The sequence below is a fragment of the Cygnus atratus genome, chromosome 22 (genome assembly GCF_013377495.2).
Source record: "Cygnus atratus isolate AKBS03 ecotype Queensland, Australia chromosome 22, CAtr_DNAZoo_HiC_assembly, whole genome shotgun sequence".
NCBI classification, from domain to species: domain Eukaryota; kingdom Metazoa; phylum Chordata; class Aves; order Anseriformes; family Anatidae; genus Cygnus; species Cygnus atratus.
Window position 1 is genome coordinate 5,354,247 of NC_066383.1, and position 18,570 is coordinate 5,372,816.

Here is an 18,570-nt window from a genome sequence, read left to right on the forward strand (position 1 = left end):
CACACCCCAAACCCCCCGGCAGAGCCGTTCTCCAGCTGCAGAGCTCACCCCAGCGCTTGTCCTGCTCACCCTGGTCCCCAGGCTGCGAGCAGCAGGAGGCAGGGCCCACGTCAAGCTGCTCCATCAGCACCTCCTGCCGCCTCGGTATCCACACCCAGGGGAAAAGCCCCAGCCCAGCAGCACGCACCCCGTGCTGGGCAAGGCTGAACAAGCCCCAAAAGCAGGGCAGAAGCGGGGCAGCAGTCCAAGAGCCCCCACAGAGAGTGAAATGGAGGTGGGTGACAGCCCTGCAGCTCCGCCACCCCCTGGTGATGGCGCAGACGTGGGGACGGGTCCCCCCTCCCCATGCCCCCGGGTTCGCAGCATCGTGTCCAGGAGGCAGCAGCGCTCCAAGCCTGTGCAGCTTCACCGCAGGACGTGGCACGGGTCAGGGGTGAAGGAGGATCCAGGAACCGAGGGGAATTTCAGGAGGGACAGCAATAAGTCAGCCGAGAGCCCTTGGGGAAAACCCCAATGCTCAGCAGGGGAAGGGCACCGGGGCACGTCCTGCCGCCAGCCCCTCTGTGCAGGAGAGCCCCGTGGCTACGAGCTCCTCGTGTCTGTGCCGTCCAGGCAGGGGAAACCCAGCCCTGCCGCGTGCCCATCTGCATCTGCCATCCATCCGCCCGCTGCCAGCTGGCCCCCGCGGTGCGGAGCAGTCCCAGCGCGAGCCAAGAAAAGCGAAGCAGAGCCTCGAGGATATTGCTGAAGTCCGTCCTTCGCTCGGCGGTGCCCCGCTGCTCGGAGCGTGCCGGCAGCAGCCTGGCACAGCCTGCGCTTGGAGCCAGGGCCGAGCTGTGCCCTCCCGTGTCTGTGCCCACCAGAAAGCAGCGGGTTCCTGGTGGCATCAGCGCAGCCCCGTGTCCTGGCGCCAGCACAGCAGTGTGCGCGCCCCGGCCTCAGCTCCGTTCCTTCGGACGGGCAGCGAGGTGCCCAAATGCCTTCCCTCCGCGAGGGGTGACTTCGGTGGAGCCGCCAGGGACCCTTGCCAAAAGGGACCTCATCCAAAAGGGACCTCATCCGGACACCAGTGCCCAAGTGCAAAGCTGTTCCCAGCACCAGGCGCACCCGACGCGCACAAACCGCTCCAAGACCTCACCTGCTTTCCAAGCCCCGGCGCTGCTGGGACCCGTTTCTGTGCGCTCCTACCCCAGGAGGGTCCCGCTGCGACGGGGCCGTGTCCCATCACCTCCTCGCGGGCAGCACGCAGGCGGTGCTGAGCAGTGCCGTCCTCCCCGTCCTGCTGAGACGGCCGCAGTGGTGCCAGGGAAGGAGAGGAGGGAGGCACAAGGGAAGGGCTCGGGGCCAGCCCCAGCAACAGAGCTCCAGCGACGGCACGGTGGGGACCCAAATCCTCCGTGCGGGGTTTGGTGGGACCGGTCACTTCTCTCCATGTTGGTTGCTTTTATCCTCTTGGCTCGGATCCCAGAGACAACAGGGACCAAACACAAGGCTGTCTGAGGTCTGAGAGCGCTGTCCCAATCCCACAGACCCTACCAGGTCCCCAGGTCTGCAGATCCCCTCTGAGGATGGATCCAAGCAGCAGCACGAGAGAGCCCCAGCTTCTCTGCCTGCTGACTCCCCTTCCTCTCCATGCAGGCTGGAAGCAGGGCGGGTTAAAATAAAAATTAAAAAAAAAAGAGGAAAAAAATAAAAAGAGGGGGATCTAGGCCGAAAGGAAAAGGGGATGCAGCAATCTCTGTGGCTACGGCGGCAGGAAACACGAAAGCCTTGTGCAACTGGGCCTGTTGAATATTCGGGCTCCTCTCCATGCTGATGCACGTGCTGCCGGCCTGGTGCTCCGGGGGCTCGTGATGGCTCTGCGGGTGTCCCCTCCTGGCACGGAGCAGCCCCCCTTGGCCCCGTGGGACCGTCCCCGGTGCCCCTCGGAGAGGGGCAGGGCGGCCGGAGGGGCCCCAAGCTCCGTGGGGCCCGGCAGTCCCCAGGGGAATGAGGGTGGCAGGCGCCAGGGCTGTACAAAACTTTTGCGATGAAGAGTGCGTGGAAAGGTTAAAACAGTTCCGAGATGTCTCAAAACCCTTCTCGACTGAGCCAGGCCTGGCTGGCACCCACCGACGGGGCCCGGGGCGCCGGGTCCAGCTGTGTCTGTCCCCAGGCCAGGCCCGGGAGCGGCACCGGGGACCCGCGGCCCCTTTATCTCTCTGACTTGACCTTGTACCTGAGCACCAGGTAAGCCAGGAGCCGCAGGATGACGAAGAAGATGCCCAGGATGAGGAAGTCCAGGTAGAGCTTGGCCTCCTCCACGTCCAGCTCCTGCAGGATCTTGATGGGCTTTTGGAAAGGGCAGAAGTCCTCGAGGCACTCCAGGTCCTCGCGCTCCATGGCGTAGATGGTGAGGATGACGCCCTCGAAGCCGTACCTGGGGCAGAGCACACCCCACGTCACCTCGTGTCACCACGTGCCCCTGTTCCCCCCGCCCCCACCACCCAGCCCCACGGGGGGGCAGCTCCCGGCCACAGCGCTGGGTCCCACCTGACGTAGGAGACGTAGGAGCTCCACTGCAGGTAGGTGGGGATGGTCTTGAAGCTGACGAAGAAGCCCGAGAAGAGCAGGACGGGGATGGCGGTGACGGGGCCCACGAAGGTGGCCACCTGGGGAGCACAGCCCGCTGGGTGCCGCCCACGGCCACGCCGCCCGCCTACGGGCCCCCAAACCTGCTCGTGGGACCCCCTGCGACCTCCCCCCACGCCCCAGGTAAAGCCAAACCCCCGCCTGACCTGCAGCGAGGTGGAGGCAGCTCCGATGAGGAGCCCGAGGGACTGAGCCACCAGGGCCGTGGCGGTGGCCAGGGCGGAGAAGAGGAGGAAGCGCGTGGCTTCGGGGGGCTGGCCCGTCATCCAGTAGACGATGCTGCAGTAGGCGATGGGGCAGATCACCTGCGGCGGGGAGAGAGCCCTGCTGGAGCCACGGACCCTCCCCGGGGGACGCAGAGCCCAGGGACCCCCCAGCCCGGGGCGTCGGGGCCGTGTTTCGGTGCTCACCTGGAAGGGCACGTCGGCCATGGTCTTGGCCAGGTAGTAGGCTTTCAGGCTGTACCAGTAGTTGAGGTGCTCCCGCAGGAACACCGACATCTCCTGGGGAACTGCGGGGAGGGAAGGGGTCGGCAGAGCCCCGGCCCGGGCTGCTGCAGCCCCTCTGCCCACCCCGGTGGGGGCGAACGCCCCCCCCCCAGCAGCCGCCTGCCTGCGGGCAGGAACCCGAGCGGCTTCACCGGGGGAAAAAAACGAGGCCGAGTGGGGAACTCGGCGCGTGGAAAAGTCAGCTGAGCTGGGGGGTTTCAGCCAGGCTTTTTGAGGAAGTGAGAGGGAGATGCAGCAGCTGGGAGCACAGCTCCACGGACCTTCTCTCAGCAGGAAGAAAAAGTCCTGAAGTCTGCTTTGGGCCAGACAGTAAACAAATGGCAACGCTGCAATACGCTCCGGGCGATCCCAATGGAAGTTTTCCCCTTTTCTTGGATTTTTTTCCCCTCTCCTGCCCAATTTCCCCCCTTTCATCCAGCTCAGCCCTCCCCATCATTCAGCACCCCCGCCCCCAGGGCCGGGAGCTCCTTACAGGTGAGGATGGTGGGCATCAGCGCGGCGAACATGAGGAAGAGCATGGAGAAGAAGAGGAAGCCGGTGTTGTTGAAGACTTTGCCCGCGTCGTTGCCGATGTGCAGGTAGAGCAGCCCGATCAGCACCCCGATGCAGATGTGGGACATGAACCGCAGGTGGGTCAGCACCTGCAGGCACGGGGGGCGCGGGGGCTCAGCGAGGCAGGGCCCCGGCCCCGCAGCACCCCGGGGAGGCAGAGGACAGCCTGCCCCTTCCTCCAGGGAGAGCCCTGGATGGACTCTCTCCGCCCGCCCCCCGGCAGCCCCCCTGCCCTCACCGTGTCCCGCAGGATGCAGATGAAGGTTCTCTTGAAGAGGATGCAGAACTGGGTGGAGGTGCTGGTGGCGAACGTGTGGCTCTCGATGTGGTCAACGTCCTGCAAGACCGCGGGCAGGTCACAGACGTGGCTCAGGGACAGGGGTCATCTCCCAACAGGGGGACCCGATGCTCCCGGGGAGCCCCCGCTGAGCACCCCGCAGCGCGGGGCAGGCAGGACGGAGGTGTCCCCAGCCGGGCACCCTGGGACCTGCGCCCCCCACGGCTCCAGGAGCCTGCTCTGCTCCCCGCTCACCGCCACGCAGTGCGCCGGGCACGACGGGTCGGCCTTCTCAGGGCTGCTCTTCTTCTCGGCCATGGTGCACATGCCGTTCTGCACGGCGCGGAACAGGACCGGGTTGAGGTCCCCGTACTCTCCTGAGGCCACCTCGATAACTGCAGAGGAGGACAGGACCCCCGAGTGGTGCTGAGCCAGCCCTCCACGTCCCCTCTGCTCCACCACGACCCCCCAGGGCAGAAGGTGGGAGCCCCCTCCCCGTGGTGCTGTGCCACCCGGCAGCCCAGCACCCAGCGGGGGGACGCGGGCAGCCCTGTCCCCTTGGGGTTTGGACCTCGCCACCCCAAAAACACGGCCCAGGCTGGGCGGGGGGGGGGCACTCACTGAAGTCGGCGGGGTTGTGGTACGTGGGGCAGTGGAGGCCGAGGCCCTTCAGGTAGGGGATGAGGTTGGTCACGACGCCTTTGAAGATGCACTGGCCCTGGCTCAGGATGTACAGCTGCGAGAAAAAAAGCAAATCTGGCAAGCACGGAGCAGCGGGGGCACCTCTCCTGCTCCTCCCCACCCGTGGGACACCTTGGCCAGACCCCCACCAGATGCCACGCACCCCCAGGGTAAAAACTTGCAGCCCCCCCCCCTCCCAGGGCTTCCCTCCCTGGCCAGAGGGGCCCCACAGCCCTGGGGGGGGGGGGGGGGGGGCCCGTGCCCCGTCCCAAACCTTGTCGAACATCTCGAAGAGCTTGGCGCTGGGCTGGTGGATGGTGCAGATGATGGTGCGGCCGCCCTGCGCCAGGGAGCGCATCAGGGACACCACCTGGAAGCAGGAGGCGCTGTCCAGGCCGCTGCGGCCACGAAGGGTGAGGCAGAGGAGAAAGAGAGAAGGGGAGAGGTGAGAGGGGGAGAAGGACGTCCCAAAGACACCCCCCCCTCCTGCAGGCACCCCTTTCTTTCAGGCCCATGGAGGAGAGCACCCCGCTGCAACCCCCCTGGGGGTCCCCACAGCCCCGCTCGGATCCTGAGGGGTCCCTGGCGTCCCCTGGTGGGGCCAAGCAGCGCTGGGAGCCCCGGTCCCTGTGGTCTCACCTGGTGGGCTCATCGAAGAACATGACCGGGGGGTTGTTCACCAGCTCCAGGGCGATGGCCAGGCGCTTGCGCTGCCCCCCCGAGAGCGAGATGGTGCGGGTGTAGGAGCACTCCAGCAGCCCCAGCGCCGTCAGGATCTCGTTGACCTGGGGGCACAGCCTCCTTCACCGCGGTGTCCCGGGGACCCTCGCCCTGTCCCCGCCACCTGGGGGTCCCTCAGCACCCCCCGGTGCCCTCAGGGCGCTCCCTTCCCCACTTCCCCCATTCTGGGGCGAGACGAGAGGCCCCGAGCCCACCTCCCTCAGCGCTCACCAGCTCCTTCTTCACCTCCTGCTTCTCGCTCAGCTTCAGGTTAGCGGAGACCTGCGGGGGGAGGACGGGCAGGGCGAGACCATGTCAGGCCCAGGGGCATCCCCGATCGATGTCGGGGGGCCACAGCTCACGGCGAGGAAGCGAAGGCGAGCAGGACTGGGTCCCCACGTCCTACTGTCAGCGTGGAGGCCCCGCAGCCCCCCCCGGCGCTCACCATCATGGCCTCCAGCACGGTGAGGTGCGGCAGCAGCATGTCGTCCTGCATGATGTAGCAGGACATCTTGCGGAAGGTGCGCAGCTCCCGCGGCCGGCCGTTCACCAGGATCTGCCCCTTCATGCCCGTCTCCCTGCGGGACGGAGGCGCCCGGGGACGGATGCAGCACAGGACCCCCGGCCCCCAGCCCCGCTGCATCCCCTCAGCCTCACCTGTAGCCAGCCAGGATGTTCATCAGCGTGGACTTGCCGGCGCCCGAGGGCCCCATGATCCCGATGAGCTCCCGCTGGCAGAACTTCCCTGACAGGCATTTGAGGAGAGTTTTGTACCCTGGGGGGGAGAGAGCAGAGCGGGTCCAGCTTTTAGGATCAGTGCAAGGGGACTGCAAGAGCATCCCGGCACCGGGAGGACCCCAAGACCTCCACGTGCTGTGGAACAGCTGCTGTCACTTCTAGGGGGCTCTCTGCCCCCAGTTTTCGGCTGGTCCTTTCCAGCGCTTGAAAGAGACGTGCCCTAGACGATACCACAGACCAGGAAACCCCCGGGTCAGGGAGTGCAGCCTGCTGAGGAAGGCCACCAGGCTGTGACACGGTGACATGTTGTCCCATCCCGGAGGAGGGGGTGCCATGGGGCAGGCAGAGCCCCCAGGCCCGCCGGCTGCTGCCTTCATCGGCATTCACGCTGTGGCGCCCGGCAGCAGCCACCGCTACTCAGACCTGGAATTATCTCTGCTTTAAGGCGGCTGATTAGCATTTTGTGGCAGCAGGAACGCGACAACGCGCCGGGAGCAGGGAACGAGCACAGCCCCAGGCTCTAAGGAAATGCCCCTAAATGCAGCCCCAGCAGGGGAGCTGTGGTTTGTGGGGTGCCGGGGCTACGAGGAACCACGGACCAGGTCCGGGCACCTCTCCGTTGGAAAAAACACCCACCCCACGCCCCGTGGCTGCAGCTGGCTTTGGGTGACGCCAACACATCCATCCCTGCCCGCAGAGTGGGGCAAGCCTTGGGGCCAGCCCTGCGCACGGTCCTTACCCCACAATAAGGGGGGCAGCCCCTCTCCTGGAGCAGGGATCCGGCACCGCCAGCACCCCCCCCCCTCCCCCCGAGCCCCCAAACGCACCCCTGGGGTCCGGGCCGCCTGCACCCAGCAGCACCCCGGGGAGAGGCGCAGCGGGGCGCGGGCAGGGTGCCGTGCGCGACGGCAGCGGGGCGAGCGAGCGGCCCCGGCGGCGCGCATGCTGCTCACGTCGGCGCCACTGCAGCTTGCGCAGCGGTTACTCGCGTTCATTGACTGCCAGTAACCTCCTGCTTCAGCACCCGGGGCCGGATCCCGGCCGACGGCACCGCGCTCCTCTGCGTGCTCCAGGGGAGAGGAGCATCCTCCTCCTGCCGCCCCAGGACCCCAGCACCCCTCGGCGCGCTCCTCGCCGCCCCAGCCCCACCGGTGTGCACCCCAGGACCGCCGGGTGCTGCGCCCTGCTCTGCCCCAGGCACCCTCAGCACCTCGGTTCAGCCTCCATCTTGCGCTTCCCCAGCATCCAAGAGGCAGAGCTGGCCCTGGGGCTGGTCCCGCTGCCGGGCACTGCCTCAGTTTCCCTACCTGCAAACCCTCGGGGCTGAGCGGGGTCCTGGGGTGCGCAGACCAAGGGTGCAAGGTCCCTGCCTTCCTTCACCTTCCCCAGATCAGCTCCCCCCTGTCTCACGGGGCTGCCTGATTGGCATCCCATTAAGTGAGAGAGCTAATTAAAGCAGACTACCACCCACCAGCTGCCATCCGCCTCCCCTCTCCCCTCCCTGAGCTCTCGGTCGGAGTCACACACGGGGACAGGGAGCACGGCCCCGGCTGCACAGGGGGCTGCCGGAGAGGACCCCCCCCCCCCCCGCACACCGCGCACCCCCTCGCCACACCGGGGCACCCCTCGGGGTCTCCCGCAGTTGGCACAGCAGCCACCACACCCTGAACCGCTGCGCTGGGGAGACTCAGCCATCCTGGCTGCCCCCCTGCCGGGAAAGTGCCCCGTGTGCCCCATACGGCCCCCAGGACGGGGTCTGGTTTTGGGGCCAGGCAGCCACAGGGGACAGCAGGGCGAGCGGCTCCAGCATCTCCCGCTGCTGAGCACAACCTCCCGCAGAGCTGAGGCGCTCCTTTTGGGCAAAAAAAGGGACGGATCCAGCCCAGACGACGATGCCGGGGACCTGGGAGAGGTCAGGCAGCGGGGCAGAGGTGTGACAGCCCCGGGTCCCCTGCCCGGCCGCGGCCCCTACCTCTCTTCCTCCACCAGGAGCCCTCGCGCACGGAGTAGGACAGGTCGATGAACTCGATGTTGACGGCCGAGCGCTTCGGGAGGTGGGAGAACCTCTGGGCCTCCGTGATGTGGTTCTCCACCTTCTTCAGGTGGGTGGTGAGCAGCGGGGCATCCGGGGGGCTGGCGTGGCACACCGTGTCCTCCAGGGCGATGGAGACGCAGGCGGGATCCATGCCCTTCTCTGCCATCGTGGCGCTCTGGGGGAGACGCGCGGGGCGGACGGGATCGCCGTGGGCCCCTTTTTTTGGGACCAGGGACCCGTTTCGCCTCCCCGTCTTTTACCAGCACAGCCCCAGACACCAGGCCAGCACCAAACCGGCGTCACCACGGTGTCACCGGCTCCATCCCCGCTCGGCTCCGGGGCTCTGCGGTGCTCCTGGCCCTCTCTGCAGCATCGCGGGCCGGGATGCCGGGTCCCCCTGCCCGAGGGGGCTGCGCTCAGCACCCTCCCACCCACGGGGCTGGGACCCCGAGGCTTTGCTAACCTGCGTTTTGCTGAGCCGCAGGCGGCTCCCGGCCGCAGCTGCAGTGCACGCACGCAGCCCCTGAAAGGCGAGGACGGCCTCGCGAGGAGCTGCGCCGAGATCTCCCCGCTGCAGGCAGATCCCTTGCAGGGCTTGGGGGGGGGGCGGTGAGAAAAAAATAAAAAAATAAAAAAATAAAAAAATACCAGCCCCAGCCCCAGCCCCGGGGGAGAAAAGGTGGGTGCGAGGGCTGCAGGATCCCCGCGCCCACCCCCTGCAGCCTCAAGCTTTGCGCCCCCCGTGCTTGGGGGGGGGTCCATGCCGGGGGTCTCAGGGATGTGGGGGGCACGGAGCGCCCTCGGGCTCACCTTGCCTCCTCCTCCCGCAGCCAGCAGCGCTCCTCAATCCCCCAAATCCCCTCTGGGAAGCTCCGCGCAGGCACAAGGCGGGGGGGGCTGGGGGCGGCAGCTCGGCCCAGGACCTTCCTCCTCCCTCCCGGCCCCTTCCCTCCCCGGTAGCCCCGAGCCTTTGGGGACCCCCCGGTCCCCCGGGGTCTCACCTGCCGGGCTGGGGGCTCCGTTCCCAGCGCAGCTCCCGGGGGCTCCGCCGCTCCCCGCTGCCGCAGCGCCGCCGCCGCCGCCTCTCCCTCCCTCCCCTGCGGACAAAGGGGCGCTGCCCGGAGCCCGGGGGGGGGCTGCGGGGGAGGGGGGGGCGCTGCCGGTGCTCAGCACCCGGCCCCGGGCCGAGCCCTGCCCCTGCGGGTCCCCAGCCGGGGTCCCCTCCCCATCCCTCCGCGGGGCTGCGATGCGCACGGATGACAGGCGGGGAGGCGGCGGGGCGGGGCGGGGCGGGGTCGGGGGGGGGACAGGGAGGGTCGGGGCAGCGCCACCCGTGGCCGCGTCACCTGTGCCCGCGTCTCCCGTGGCCGTGTCACCCCGTCCGTGGCCGTGCCGCAGCCCCCGGCCCCGCCGAGCCCCCCGCCGCCGCTGCCTGCCGCGATGGGCGGCCGGGGGGAGGGGGGGGGGGGGCGAAAAAAAAAAAAAAAAAAAACTCTTAAAGGCACCGGCCCCGCTTCCTCCCTTCCTCCCTCTCTTCCCGCACGCCCCAAAGGCCCCAGCATCCTTCCCCCAGCTCGCCGAGCCCGCAGTTTGCCAGCCCCCCCCCCCCCCCCTCGCCCCGGTGCACCCCCGGGTCACCCCCCCCCCCCCCAGCTGCCCACTCACCCCAAAATCCACGCCCAGAACCCCAGGGGGACAGCGAGGCAGAGCGCTGCTTAGGAAGCTCGCAGCATCCACCAAGGGCCAGGGCTGCCGGGGGCACAGCTGGCCCCAAATTGCGTGGTTCCCCCCCCCCCCCCCCCCCCCCCATATCAGGGCTTGGCCCCCAGCACGCGCCCCCCCCCCCCCCCCACCGTCCCCACGCCCCCAGAGCCTCACCTGGCCCCCCCCCCAGCACCTCGCACCCACCGCGGCGCCGAAACGTGAGAGACGTATGGAAGCGGGTGGCACTAACGAGGGGGTTAACTAAAAATGAAAAAAAACCAAAAAGATCCGCTGAGCTGAGGAAAGCCTTCCCCCCCCCCCCCCCCCCCCCCGCAGCTGGGACAGAGCTTGGGGGGCAGCGAGCGGAGAGAGCAGGGGCGTCTCCAAGAGGCGGCAGTCCCGGAGCCGGCTCCTACCGGGGGGCTTCTGCCCTTTCCTCGCGGAGCCGAGGGCTCCCTGCGCTCAGCACGCTGAGCACCGTCCCCAGGGCGCTCGCAGGTCCTCCAGGACAGGACCCGTGGCAGAGGGAGCCTGTCCTGGCCCCGGGGGCGTACGGCCAGGACACGTCCCGTCCCTCCGGGGACGGAGCGGGCAGCAGCAGCAGGATCTCCTCGCACAGCTGGAAAACCTGCGCCAGCGCTGCTAATGGCTTTTTAGCTGTCCGTGGTGGTGGTGGTGGTGGTGGTGCTGGGCCTCCTGCCCCCCCCCTGGCAATCCCATCGCACGTCCCTGCTTCTTCCCCGGGGAATTAAGATACCCGCCCTTCCTCCGCTGCTTCAGAGGGAGCGCGCGGCCGTTCCCGGGGGTGCACGCAGGGAGCATCGCCCCGGTGGGGCGCGAGGGGAGAAAGAAGGGGCTCAGGGAAGGGAGCCCGGCCAGAACCCCAGGAGGAGAGATGGCCACCCACGGTGGCTGCAAGTCCCAAACCTCTCCTCTCCTCCCAGGTAAAGCCTCGGGGTGGGGACCGAGCTTACGGAGAGAGCCCAGTGACGGAGACACGCGGCCAAGGGAACAGCAGACACCAGGCGCGGCAGCCTCAGCCCTGCCCGGAGGAAGCGGTCCGGAGAGCAAGGAGCAGCGGGTCCTGAGCCGCTCAGCAGCCCCCAGCCCTCAGGACCACCCCCCTCCCCAAAACCAGCGCCAGACCCTTACTGCGGGCGGGCGGCCGCTACCGGGACTCCCCGCAGGGGACGTGGCAGTCGCACTCGCAGAGGTCGCAGCGCAGGAACCAGCGCGCCCAGCCCGAGCGCTTGGGGACGCAGGAGGAGATCTTGACGCAGCCACGAGCGAGGGGGGGTCCCAGGTGGCTCAGGGTGCTGCAGGACGAGGAGCACCTCCCGGCGACGTCCCGCTCGCTGATCTCAATCCGGCCTCGCAGGCAGATCCCTGCGCGAGGGCAGGACCAGAGCACATCCCTCGGGTGCCCGCCAACCCCTTTTTGCCCCCCGCGGCGGGTTGGGGACGAGCGAGACCCCCCCCGCGGTACTCACGGAGGCAGGTGGGCTTGGGCGTCCAGCGGCCGTCGGACTGGCAGGCGCTGGCCGGGTCCCCCAGCAGCAGGAACCCGGGCCGGCAGCTGTAGCGCACCACCGAGCCCACCCACCAGTCGTTGCCGTACACCACCGAGTTGAAGTCGGCCTCGGGCCGCCCGCAGTTCACTGGGGACGGGGAGGGTCCCGCGGGTGGGGTCCGGGCTGCCGGAGGGGCTCGGCCCCCACGCGCGGCCCCGCTCCTGCCCCGCGCTGCTGTACCTCGGCAGAAGGACTTGTAGCCCAGCCAGCAGCAGCTGCCGGTCCCGCACCGGCTCCTCTTCAGCTCCTTGTGCTTCCCCTTGCAGCCCCCCAGGCAGATGGGCGCTGTGCCGGACCAGTAGGTGTCCTGGTCTGCTGGCAGCGCGGGGAGAAGGGCAGAGCAGGGCTGGGGGGGGGCTGAGGACCACCCTGCCCGCCAGCTCCCCAGCCCTCAGAGACCTGCAGGTGGGAGGCGTGAGCCCTAAAGGCTCCTCTCAGCCCACCCGGGAGCACCCACTCGCCCCAACGCTCCTTCCTGCCAGCTCTCCCTTCCCCAGTGCCAAATTTCAGCCCGGGGGCCACGGCGGGGGTCTCGCTCCTTGCTGGTGCCAGCAGCCCCGGGCCACCCCGAGGGCCCCACTGTTATCCCGAACACCCCCTCGTTACCTCCTGGGTACTCGCCGGAGCCCAGCGTGGCCAGCACGGCGAGGAAGAGGAGCCCCAGTCCCATAGCGGTCCCTGCCCTCCTCCCCTCGCCCCCCGAGCACGGCCCAGGGGAAAGCGAGCTTGGTTTCCACACACGGGGCGGGATGCTGGGGCGTGGGGGCAGGGAGCAGAGCTCCGTGGGACACCAATCCTCTCCCGGCAGATAATCCCCGGCAGATTACCCCCCCCTGGGCCCGGGGTTTAAAGGGACAACTCGGCCACCCAGCAGCCCCGAGGCCGCTTCGGCAGCGCAGGGATGCCGCAGCCCGGGAAGCGGAGGCGCGCGCCGCGGCTTTGGCGGCAGAGCCCCGAGGCCCGCGGGGTGGAAGGAGAGCCAAGGAGCAGCGCTGCGAATGCAAAACCTGGCGGGAGGCCCTGGCTCCTGGAGGTATCCTCGCAGCTCTGCCAAGCACCAGCGAGAAGACGCCGGGCGGGGAGGGCTGGGCAAGACCCGGGCCACGCTGCGCGCCTGCAGCCCGCGGACGCTCTCCCCAGGGCGAGCATCCTCCAGCAGAGCGCGCGGTCGGAGCCGCTGGGAACCGGGGCGCCCCCCACCCTCGGATCCAGCCCCAGGAAAACCTTCCCCAGGCAGCCCAGGACGCGCAGCTCTCCCCGCTCCATCCCCGCTCCGTGCCCAGGCCCCGTGCAGCGGCTGCGGAGCTCGCGGCCCCGCGGGCAGCAGGCACAGCCGAGGGGCTGCTCGCGTCGCCCCGGCCCCCAAGGGCGCAGGCCGGGATCACGCCCGCAGAGCTCGGAACCAGAAAGCGAGCAGAGGGCCAGGGGCTTAGCCCGCTTCCCTCCGTTACCCTGGGTTCCGCAGCCTGGCCTCAACTCTGCTCGAGAAAGGAAAGGGAAAAGTCGGCGTCGGCCCCACCAGCCGGGGCCAACCTCCCCGCCAGGGAGCCCAGCTTCGCCCCGTCCTCATCCGAACCGCTCGCCGAAAAACGCATCTGGCTCTGCCTGCGCCGGGCCCAGGCTACTCTCCAGATTCAGACGACGACCTCGCAGGCAGCTTGACAGTCACACCCTGAAGGAGGCGGCAAAAACCAACCCGCACCAGGAGAGCCCAAGCCAAACCCGGCCTCCCCGTGCCGCTTGCGGGGACCTGGGGGGCACCGCACGCTCCAAGAGGCAGGGGCCGGCGGCCCCAAGCAGCGGCACAAAAAGATGCCGAGAGGTCCCGGCAGCTCCGCGGCGGAGCCGCAGCCCCGGCGGCGGCCCGGTCTCACCTCACAGCACGACGCGCTGCGGCGGGCGGGGACGGGGCTGAAGCAGGCACCCGGACGCCGGCCGGCCTGGCACGCTGACGTTTATTCGTCTCTCCAAAGCACGCCGCCCAAGCCGGGAGCCCAAACCCCAACGTGGGGAGGAAACCAGGGAGAAAGAGAAGCACGAAGAAGGCTCCAATGCCCCCAGTGCTGCGGGGGAGCAGAAGCCTCTGAGGGAGAGCCGCTGCAACCCTCTCCTCCCCCCGGCCCCGAGACCGCTGCAGCGTAACGGGATCAGCAGCGCACGAGGACGTGCGGGGAAGCGGTGAGGAGGGCAGACGCGGAGCACGCCGCCCCCCCAACCCGAGCACAAGGTAGGGGGAGAAGAGGTCTGCAGAGGGCCTCGCGCCTCCCCGGGTAAGAGATTCTGCCGCACGGCACCTGCGTGGGAGAACCCGGCTGAGGACCGGCTCGGGACACGGCACCAGCGAGCGAACGTGGGTCAGGCTGAGACCAAAACCCGAGCTGTGGGCGAAGGTCCCCAGTCCCCGAAACGAAGAGCGAGCTCTTTCCAGCTCGTTTTTGTGACCCGCAGCCAGGGGAGGCCGGTCCCTCTCCCCCGCCACGCCCCCGGGTGGGTAGGAAGCCAGCCAGCGGCGCGTGGGAGAAGACACCTCGGACCTTCCTCCCCCCGGGCACTTCCCAACTCCCCCCGAACCCCAGCGGAGGCCCGGGACTTCCAGACGCAGCGAGGCAGGCGAGCTGCTCACACGATCTGGATGCCCAGCTCCTCGGCCGTCTTCTGCAGGGCGGTCCATGACGTTCTCCTCCAGCAGCTCCACGGGCAGCCCGCCGGGCTCCGCCAGCCGCTCCTCGGCGGCCGTGGCGGCCGCGACATAATACACCGTCTCGCTCTCACCCCGTGCTCGTTGGTCCGGCTCACCACGCGGACGACGGGGCTGGCCGGGGTGCCGGGCTCCCGCTCCGGGGCCGGAGGAGCTCCTGGGAAGGCGCCGGGCCGCGCCGCCTCGGGGCTGGCAGCAGCGCAAGCCGAGGCGTGCAGCGGGGGCCGCCCGCTGCTCACACGCGCGGTTCTCCGCCGGTGGAAGGCTCCGCGGGGGCCTCCAGGATGATGCCCTGCAGGTTGCCCTCGCCTTCGGACAGCACCACGCAGTCGGGGGAGCCGGCCAGCGCCTCGCCCCGCTTCTCCCTGTCCTTCAGCAGCTGCTCCGTCAGCTCCACGCTCTCGTAGCGCACCAGCTGCAGCCTCATGTAGCCGTCCTCGTGTTCCTTGTACCTGAGCGCAGACGGGGAGGGGGCGGGGGGGTGACGAGCTGGCCACGCTGCAGGCCCCCCCCTCCCCCCCCAGGAGAAGGGCAGCAGCCAAGGAAGGAGAATCGCATTTCGGGCTCCAAAGCCCGGTGCTACAAGGGCTGTAGCAGCCAGGAGGTGGATTTTGTTCTCTAGGGTGGGCCGCCCGGCCCCGCGGAGCTCAGAGGAGTCCCACGAGGCGCAGCTGTGGTGGCGCCACGCTGCCCACGCTCACCTGCGGCCCGCTGCTCCGTCCCCTCCGCCACAGACCCCACCGAAAAACCTGCCGCCCCGCGCCTCCCAACCACCGCGGGGACGGGGCTGGAGCGCGCTACAGGCAGGTGCCAGCACCCGGTAGTCCCGTCGGGTCACTTTGCTGGCCCCCAGGACGCCGCCCGGCTGCCTCCCGCACTAGAGGGGAGCTAAAAGGGGTGCGGTACCTGAAGCGGGGATGCCCCGAGGGCCACTTGAACTGGTGTTTTCTTCCTCTAGAGGTGGACGGTGAGGTTGTTCCCACGCGTGAAGCACTTGTCGCAGACGTGACACTTGTAGCGGGGCTCCGAGTCACCCTGGAGGGCAGAGAGAGGACGTAACCGCCCCGCGAGCCCGAGCAGCAGTAAAGACCCCGCGAGCGAGCAGGGAGGGAGGAATCGGGTTCTCTGACGCTGACGCGAGGCGGCACTGCAGCTAGAAAGAAACGCGGCCTGCCCTCACGCTCCTGCAGCCTGGGGCTGCGTGGGAATTTAGTGGGGTTTTTTTTTGTTTGTTTGTTTCGTTCTGTGTTCTTTTTTTTTTTTTTGTCTCGTGCTTTCTGGAGAGCGCGGCCCTACCTCGTGGACCTTGCGGTAGTGCAGCTTGATGGAGCAGAGGGAGCGCGCGGTGAAGCTGCACGCCTCGAACTCGCAGCGGTAGGCTGCTCCTTGCTGTGCGTGTCCAGGTGTTTCCTCAGGTCGATGAGATTCTTGCAGCTGAAAGGAAACGATCGAAGGGAGGCAGGCTGAGTACCGCGCGGGCCCCAGAGTCGTGCCTCTTGGGTGCTTTTGTGGTGCCGGGCCGGGGGGACGGCAAAGCCCCGGCCCCCACCTGTAGTCGCAGTAGTCACACTTGAACGGCCGCTCCTCGCTGTGCCGAAAACGGATGTGATTGCGCAGGGAGGAGGGCAGCGGGCAGGTCATGTCGCACAGCGGGCACTTTGTAATGGGTTCACTGCGGGGAGAGACGGGGGGGGGGAAAACGTCAGCGCGGGGCAGGGGAGGGCAGGCGCTTCGGAACGCTCGGCTGGGAGAAGGAGCCTTTTCTCACCGTGGTTCCTCATGTGGTCGCGGAGCAGCCTCTCTGTGGCGAACCTCTTGGAGCAGTGAGAGCACTGAAACCTCTGCTCTCTGCAGCGTCAGGGCCGGGGAGGAAACGGAGGGGGCGGTGAGAAACGAGATCAAAGCGCAGGGAGCAGCACCAAGAGCGGCACGTGAGACAGAGAGGTCGCTACAGCCGAGCTGGGAACCCTCCTCTCCAGCGAGGAACAGCAGCCGCAAAGCCAACCCAACAACCAAACAAACCAAACACGTGCGAGGACCGGGCCGCCTTCCTTTTGCGCAGCCTCTGGTCAGCCTCCAGCCCTCCTGCCTCTGCCACACGGACGCTTCCCAGGCTCTTCAGCGTCTTAGCTCCCAGCCCACGGCCAAGCCGGGCTGTTTCAAAGCTCCCCACGCCCGACCCTTTTGCTCCCGGGGCCCAGGCAGCCCCAGCAACCCACCCGCCACTAGCCGCCCAGGGGACTGCTCCCCGCCCGCAGCAGCTTACGGTCCAGCGCCGTCTGACGGCGGATGTGGTCGAAGAACTTGGTGTTGTTGGCGAACATCCCGCCGCAGGTGGGGCACGCCACCACCTTTCTCCTGCGTGTGGCTGCGCAGGTGCTCCCGCAGCTTGCAGCGCCCTTTGAAAGAGCAGTCGCAGTCTGCACAGAGAGGAGAGAAACGCCGTGAGGGTCCTCCCACAGCAGGGCTCAGCGGGGTAAGCGTCCACGGCCTGGCTGAGCGGCAGGCTCCTTGGAAGACGCGGCGGGATGAGAGCGCTGGCGTACAACTGCCGCGGGCCCCCTGGCACCACAAACATTTAAGGCAATTGCACGCAGACAGAAGCGAGAAATTATTTTAAAAATCTAACTGGAACCTTTACTCTTAATGTAGCAATTAGCCTGAAGTGAAAAGTTCAATATCAAACACCCTAATAAATCCCCTGAAGGAAACCTTACACGGGCATCACTAGGATTATACAGACGCTCTTTAAGTCCAGAGCTCTCTGAAACCCTGAAAGGCACACAGAGCCCTCCTGCACAACCCCTGCAGCCCAGCCCCCTAACGCCAAGCTCCCCGGAGGCGCCCTGCACGCCCCCGATACCCTTCCAGCCGCAGAGCACCACGTGGTTCTCCTTCCCGGCTGCCTTGTACTCCGAGCAGAAGCTGTGGTCCTCCACGTGCCGATAGAAACCACTCGGGATTATCGAACGACCTCTGTTGGGGAGGAGGGACGGGCAGAAGAGGGTGAGACGATCACGTTGGGCCTCAGCCTGCACGCAGCAGGCACTCTTGCACGGGTACGCGCGGAACCGAGAGGCAGGGGAACGGCAGCTCTCCTTCCCTGGGCCGCTGCGCGGTGCCCTCACCTCGCAGTACTCCCACAGGCAGAGGAAGTTCTCCTGGATCTTCGGGGATGATGTTGCGGCTCTGGAAGTCCAGCTGGCAGCGGCTGACGTCCGGCTGGGCCCGCAGGGCGCGCAGCCCCCACTGCTTCAGCTTGGTGTGGTAGCAGTGGAAGTAGACGTGGCGCACCAGGTCGGCCGGGCTCTCGGGGGAGCAGAAGCCGCACTCCTGCCACAGGCACGTGTACTCCTCTATAAAAAAAAAAGAAAAAAAGCCACGAAACACACAAAAACTTAACAAAAAACCCCGGAGACGGCCATTTTTGGACAGGACCCCCCCCGGGGCGGCCCCTCACCCAGCGGGTCCACCTCGTCGCGCCGCTCCGCGGGCAGGTGGTGCCGCAGGTGCTGGGCCACATGCCCGCAGAACTCCTCCATGGCGGCGGCCGCGTAGGAGCAGGCGGCCCACTCGCAGCGCAGCACCACCGCCTCCCTCACGGGCGCCATGGCGGCCAACCGCGGCCCAGGCCCTGCCCCACACGGGGGGCGCCGGAACGCAACGGACCGCGCCCCGCCTGCCAGCCAATGGAAGGCGCCCGCCGCTCAGCCGCCGGCCAATCGCAGCGCCGGGCGCGGAGCCGCGCGTACTGCGGAGGAGGGGGGGCGGGCGGGAAGCGGAGCTGGATCACGAAGGTTCCGGGCAAAAATCCGCCCCCCCCCCCCCTCCCCGCCCCCCAAACCCAACAGGGCCGCGACCCCCCCGGCACCGGCCCAGGGCTGCCCGAGGAGCCCCTCAGCACCGTCATCGTGGGCAAAAAGTTATGCATGGCTGCCCTCCTCCACACATCTCTCACCCCTCATAACATGAATATAGGGCAGGACACGGCCCTGTGCAACGTTTGCCCATCATCACCTTGCTGGCTCATTGGCATCGCCCAGCTCAGACCCCAATGGAATCATTAGGGTTGGAAAAACCCTCCAAGATCACCTGGTCCAACCATCCCCTACCACCAATGTCACCCACTAAGCCACGTCCCTAAGCACCACGTCCAACCTTTCCTCAGACACCCCCAGGGACGGTGACGCCACCACCTCCCTGAGCAACCCGTCCCAATGCCTGACTCCTCTTCCTGAGAAGAAATGTCTCCTCATTTCCAACCTGAACCTCCCCATCTTGAGGCCATTCTCTCTAGTCCTATCGCTAGTTACCTCTGAGAAGAGGCCAACCCCCAGCTCCCCACAGCTTCCTTTCAGGCAATTGCAGAGAGCAATGAGGCCTCCCCTGAGCCTCCTCTTCCCCAGACTAAACAACCCCAGTTCCCTCAGCTGCTCCTCATAGGACTTGTGCTC

At 67.8% G+C, this 18,570-nt stretch overlaps 2 protein-coding genes across 2 annotated transcripts in view; both read right to left on the reverse strand.

Moving 5' to 3' along the window:
* HINFP (histone H4 transcription factor) overlaps positions 1 to 17,775 on the reverse strand; it is a 128,064-nt gene extending 110,289 nt beyond the window's left edge. The window contains 5 exon segments of the mRNA XM_035555854.2: positions 16,980 to 17,067; positions 17,069 to 17,092; positions 17,245 to 17,277; positions 17,279 to 17,472; positions 17,577 to 17,775. Of these exon segments, the coding sequence (XP_035411747.2) occupies positions 16,980 to 17,067; positions 17,069 to 17,092; positions 17,245 to 17,277; positions 17,279 to 17,472; positions 17,577 to 17,727 (490 nt within the window). The 5' untranslated portion in view covers positions 17,728 to 17,775.
* LOC118252506 (ATP-binding cassette sub-family G member 4) lies at positions 2,194 to 8,309 on the reverse strand. The gene is made up of 14 exons (XM_035555836.1): positions 8,081 to 8,309; positions 6,028 to 6,145; positions 5,816 to 5,948; positions 5,602 to 5,652; positions 5,290 to 5,435; positions 4,925 to 5,048; positions 4,591 to 4,705; positions 4,225 to 4,364; positions 3,931 to 4,029; positions 3,613 to 3,781; positions 3,042 to 3,142; positions 2,778 to 2,936; positions 2,533 to 2,651; positions 2,194 to 2,419 (listed from the first exon to the last, which is right to left on the reverse strand). Exons 1-14 carry the CDS (start codon positions 8,307 to 8,309, stop codon positions 2,194 to 2,196), a joined length of 1,929 nt encoding a protein of 642 aa, XP_035411729.1.
* Positions 17,776 to 18,570: the final 795 nt, after the last annotated feature.

What these genes read in the sequence shown, in the direction of transcription:
- LOC118252506 (XM_035555836.1), bottom strand. Translation starts at nt 8,309, where the DNA reads ATGGCAGAGAAGGGCATGGATCCCGCCTGCGTCTCCATCGCCCTGGAG. An exon ending in CTCCTGGTGGAGGAAGAGAG is followed by an intron (nt 6,146 to 8,080) that starts GTAGGGGCCGCG and finishes TCTCCCCCCCAG; the next exon opens with GGTACAAAACTCTCCTCAAA. An exon ending in TCTTCGAGATGTTCGACAAG is followed by an intron (nt 4,706 to 4,924) that starts GTTTGGGACGGG and finishes TTTTTCTCGCAG; the next exon opens with CTGTACATCCTGAGCCAGGG.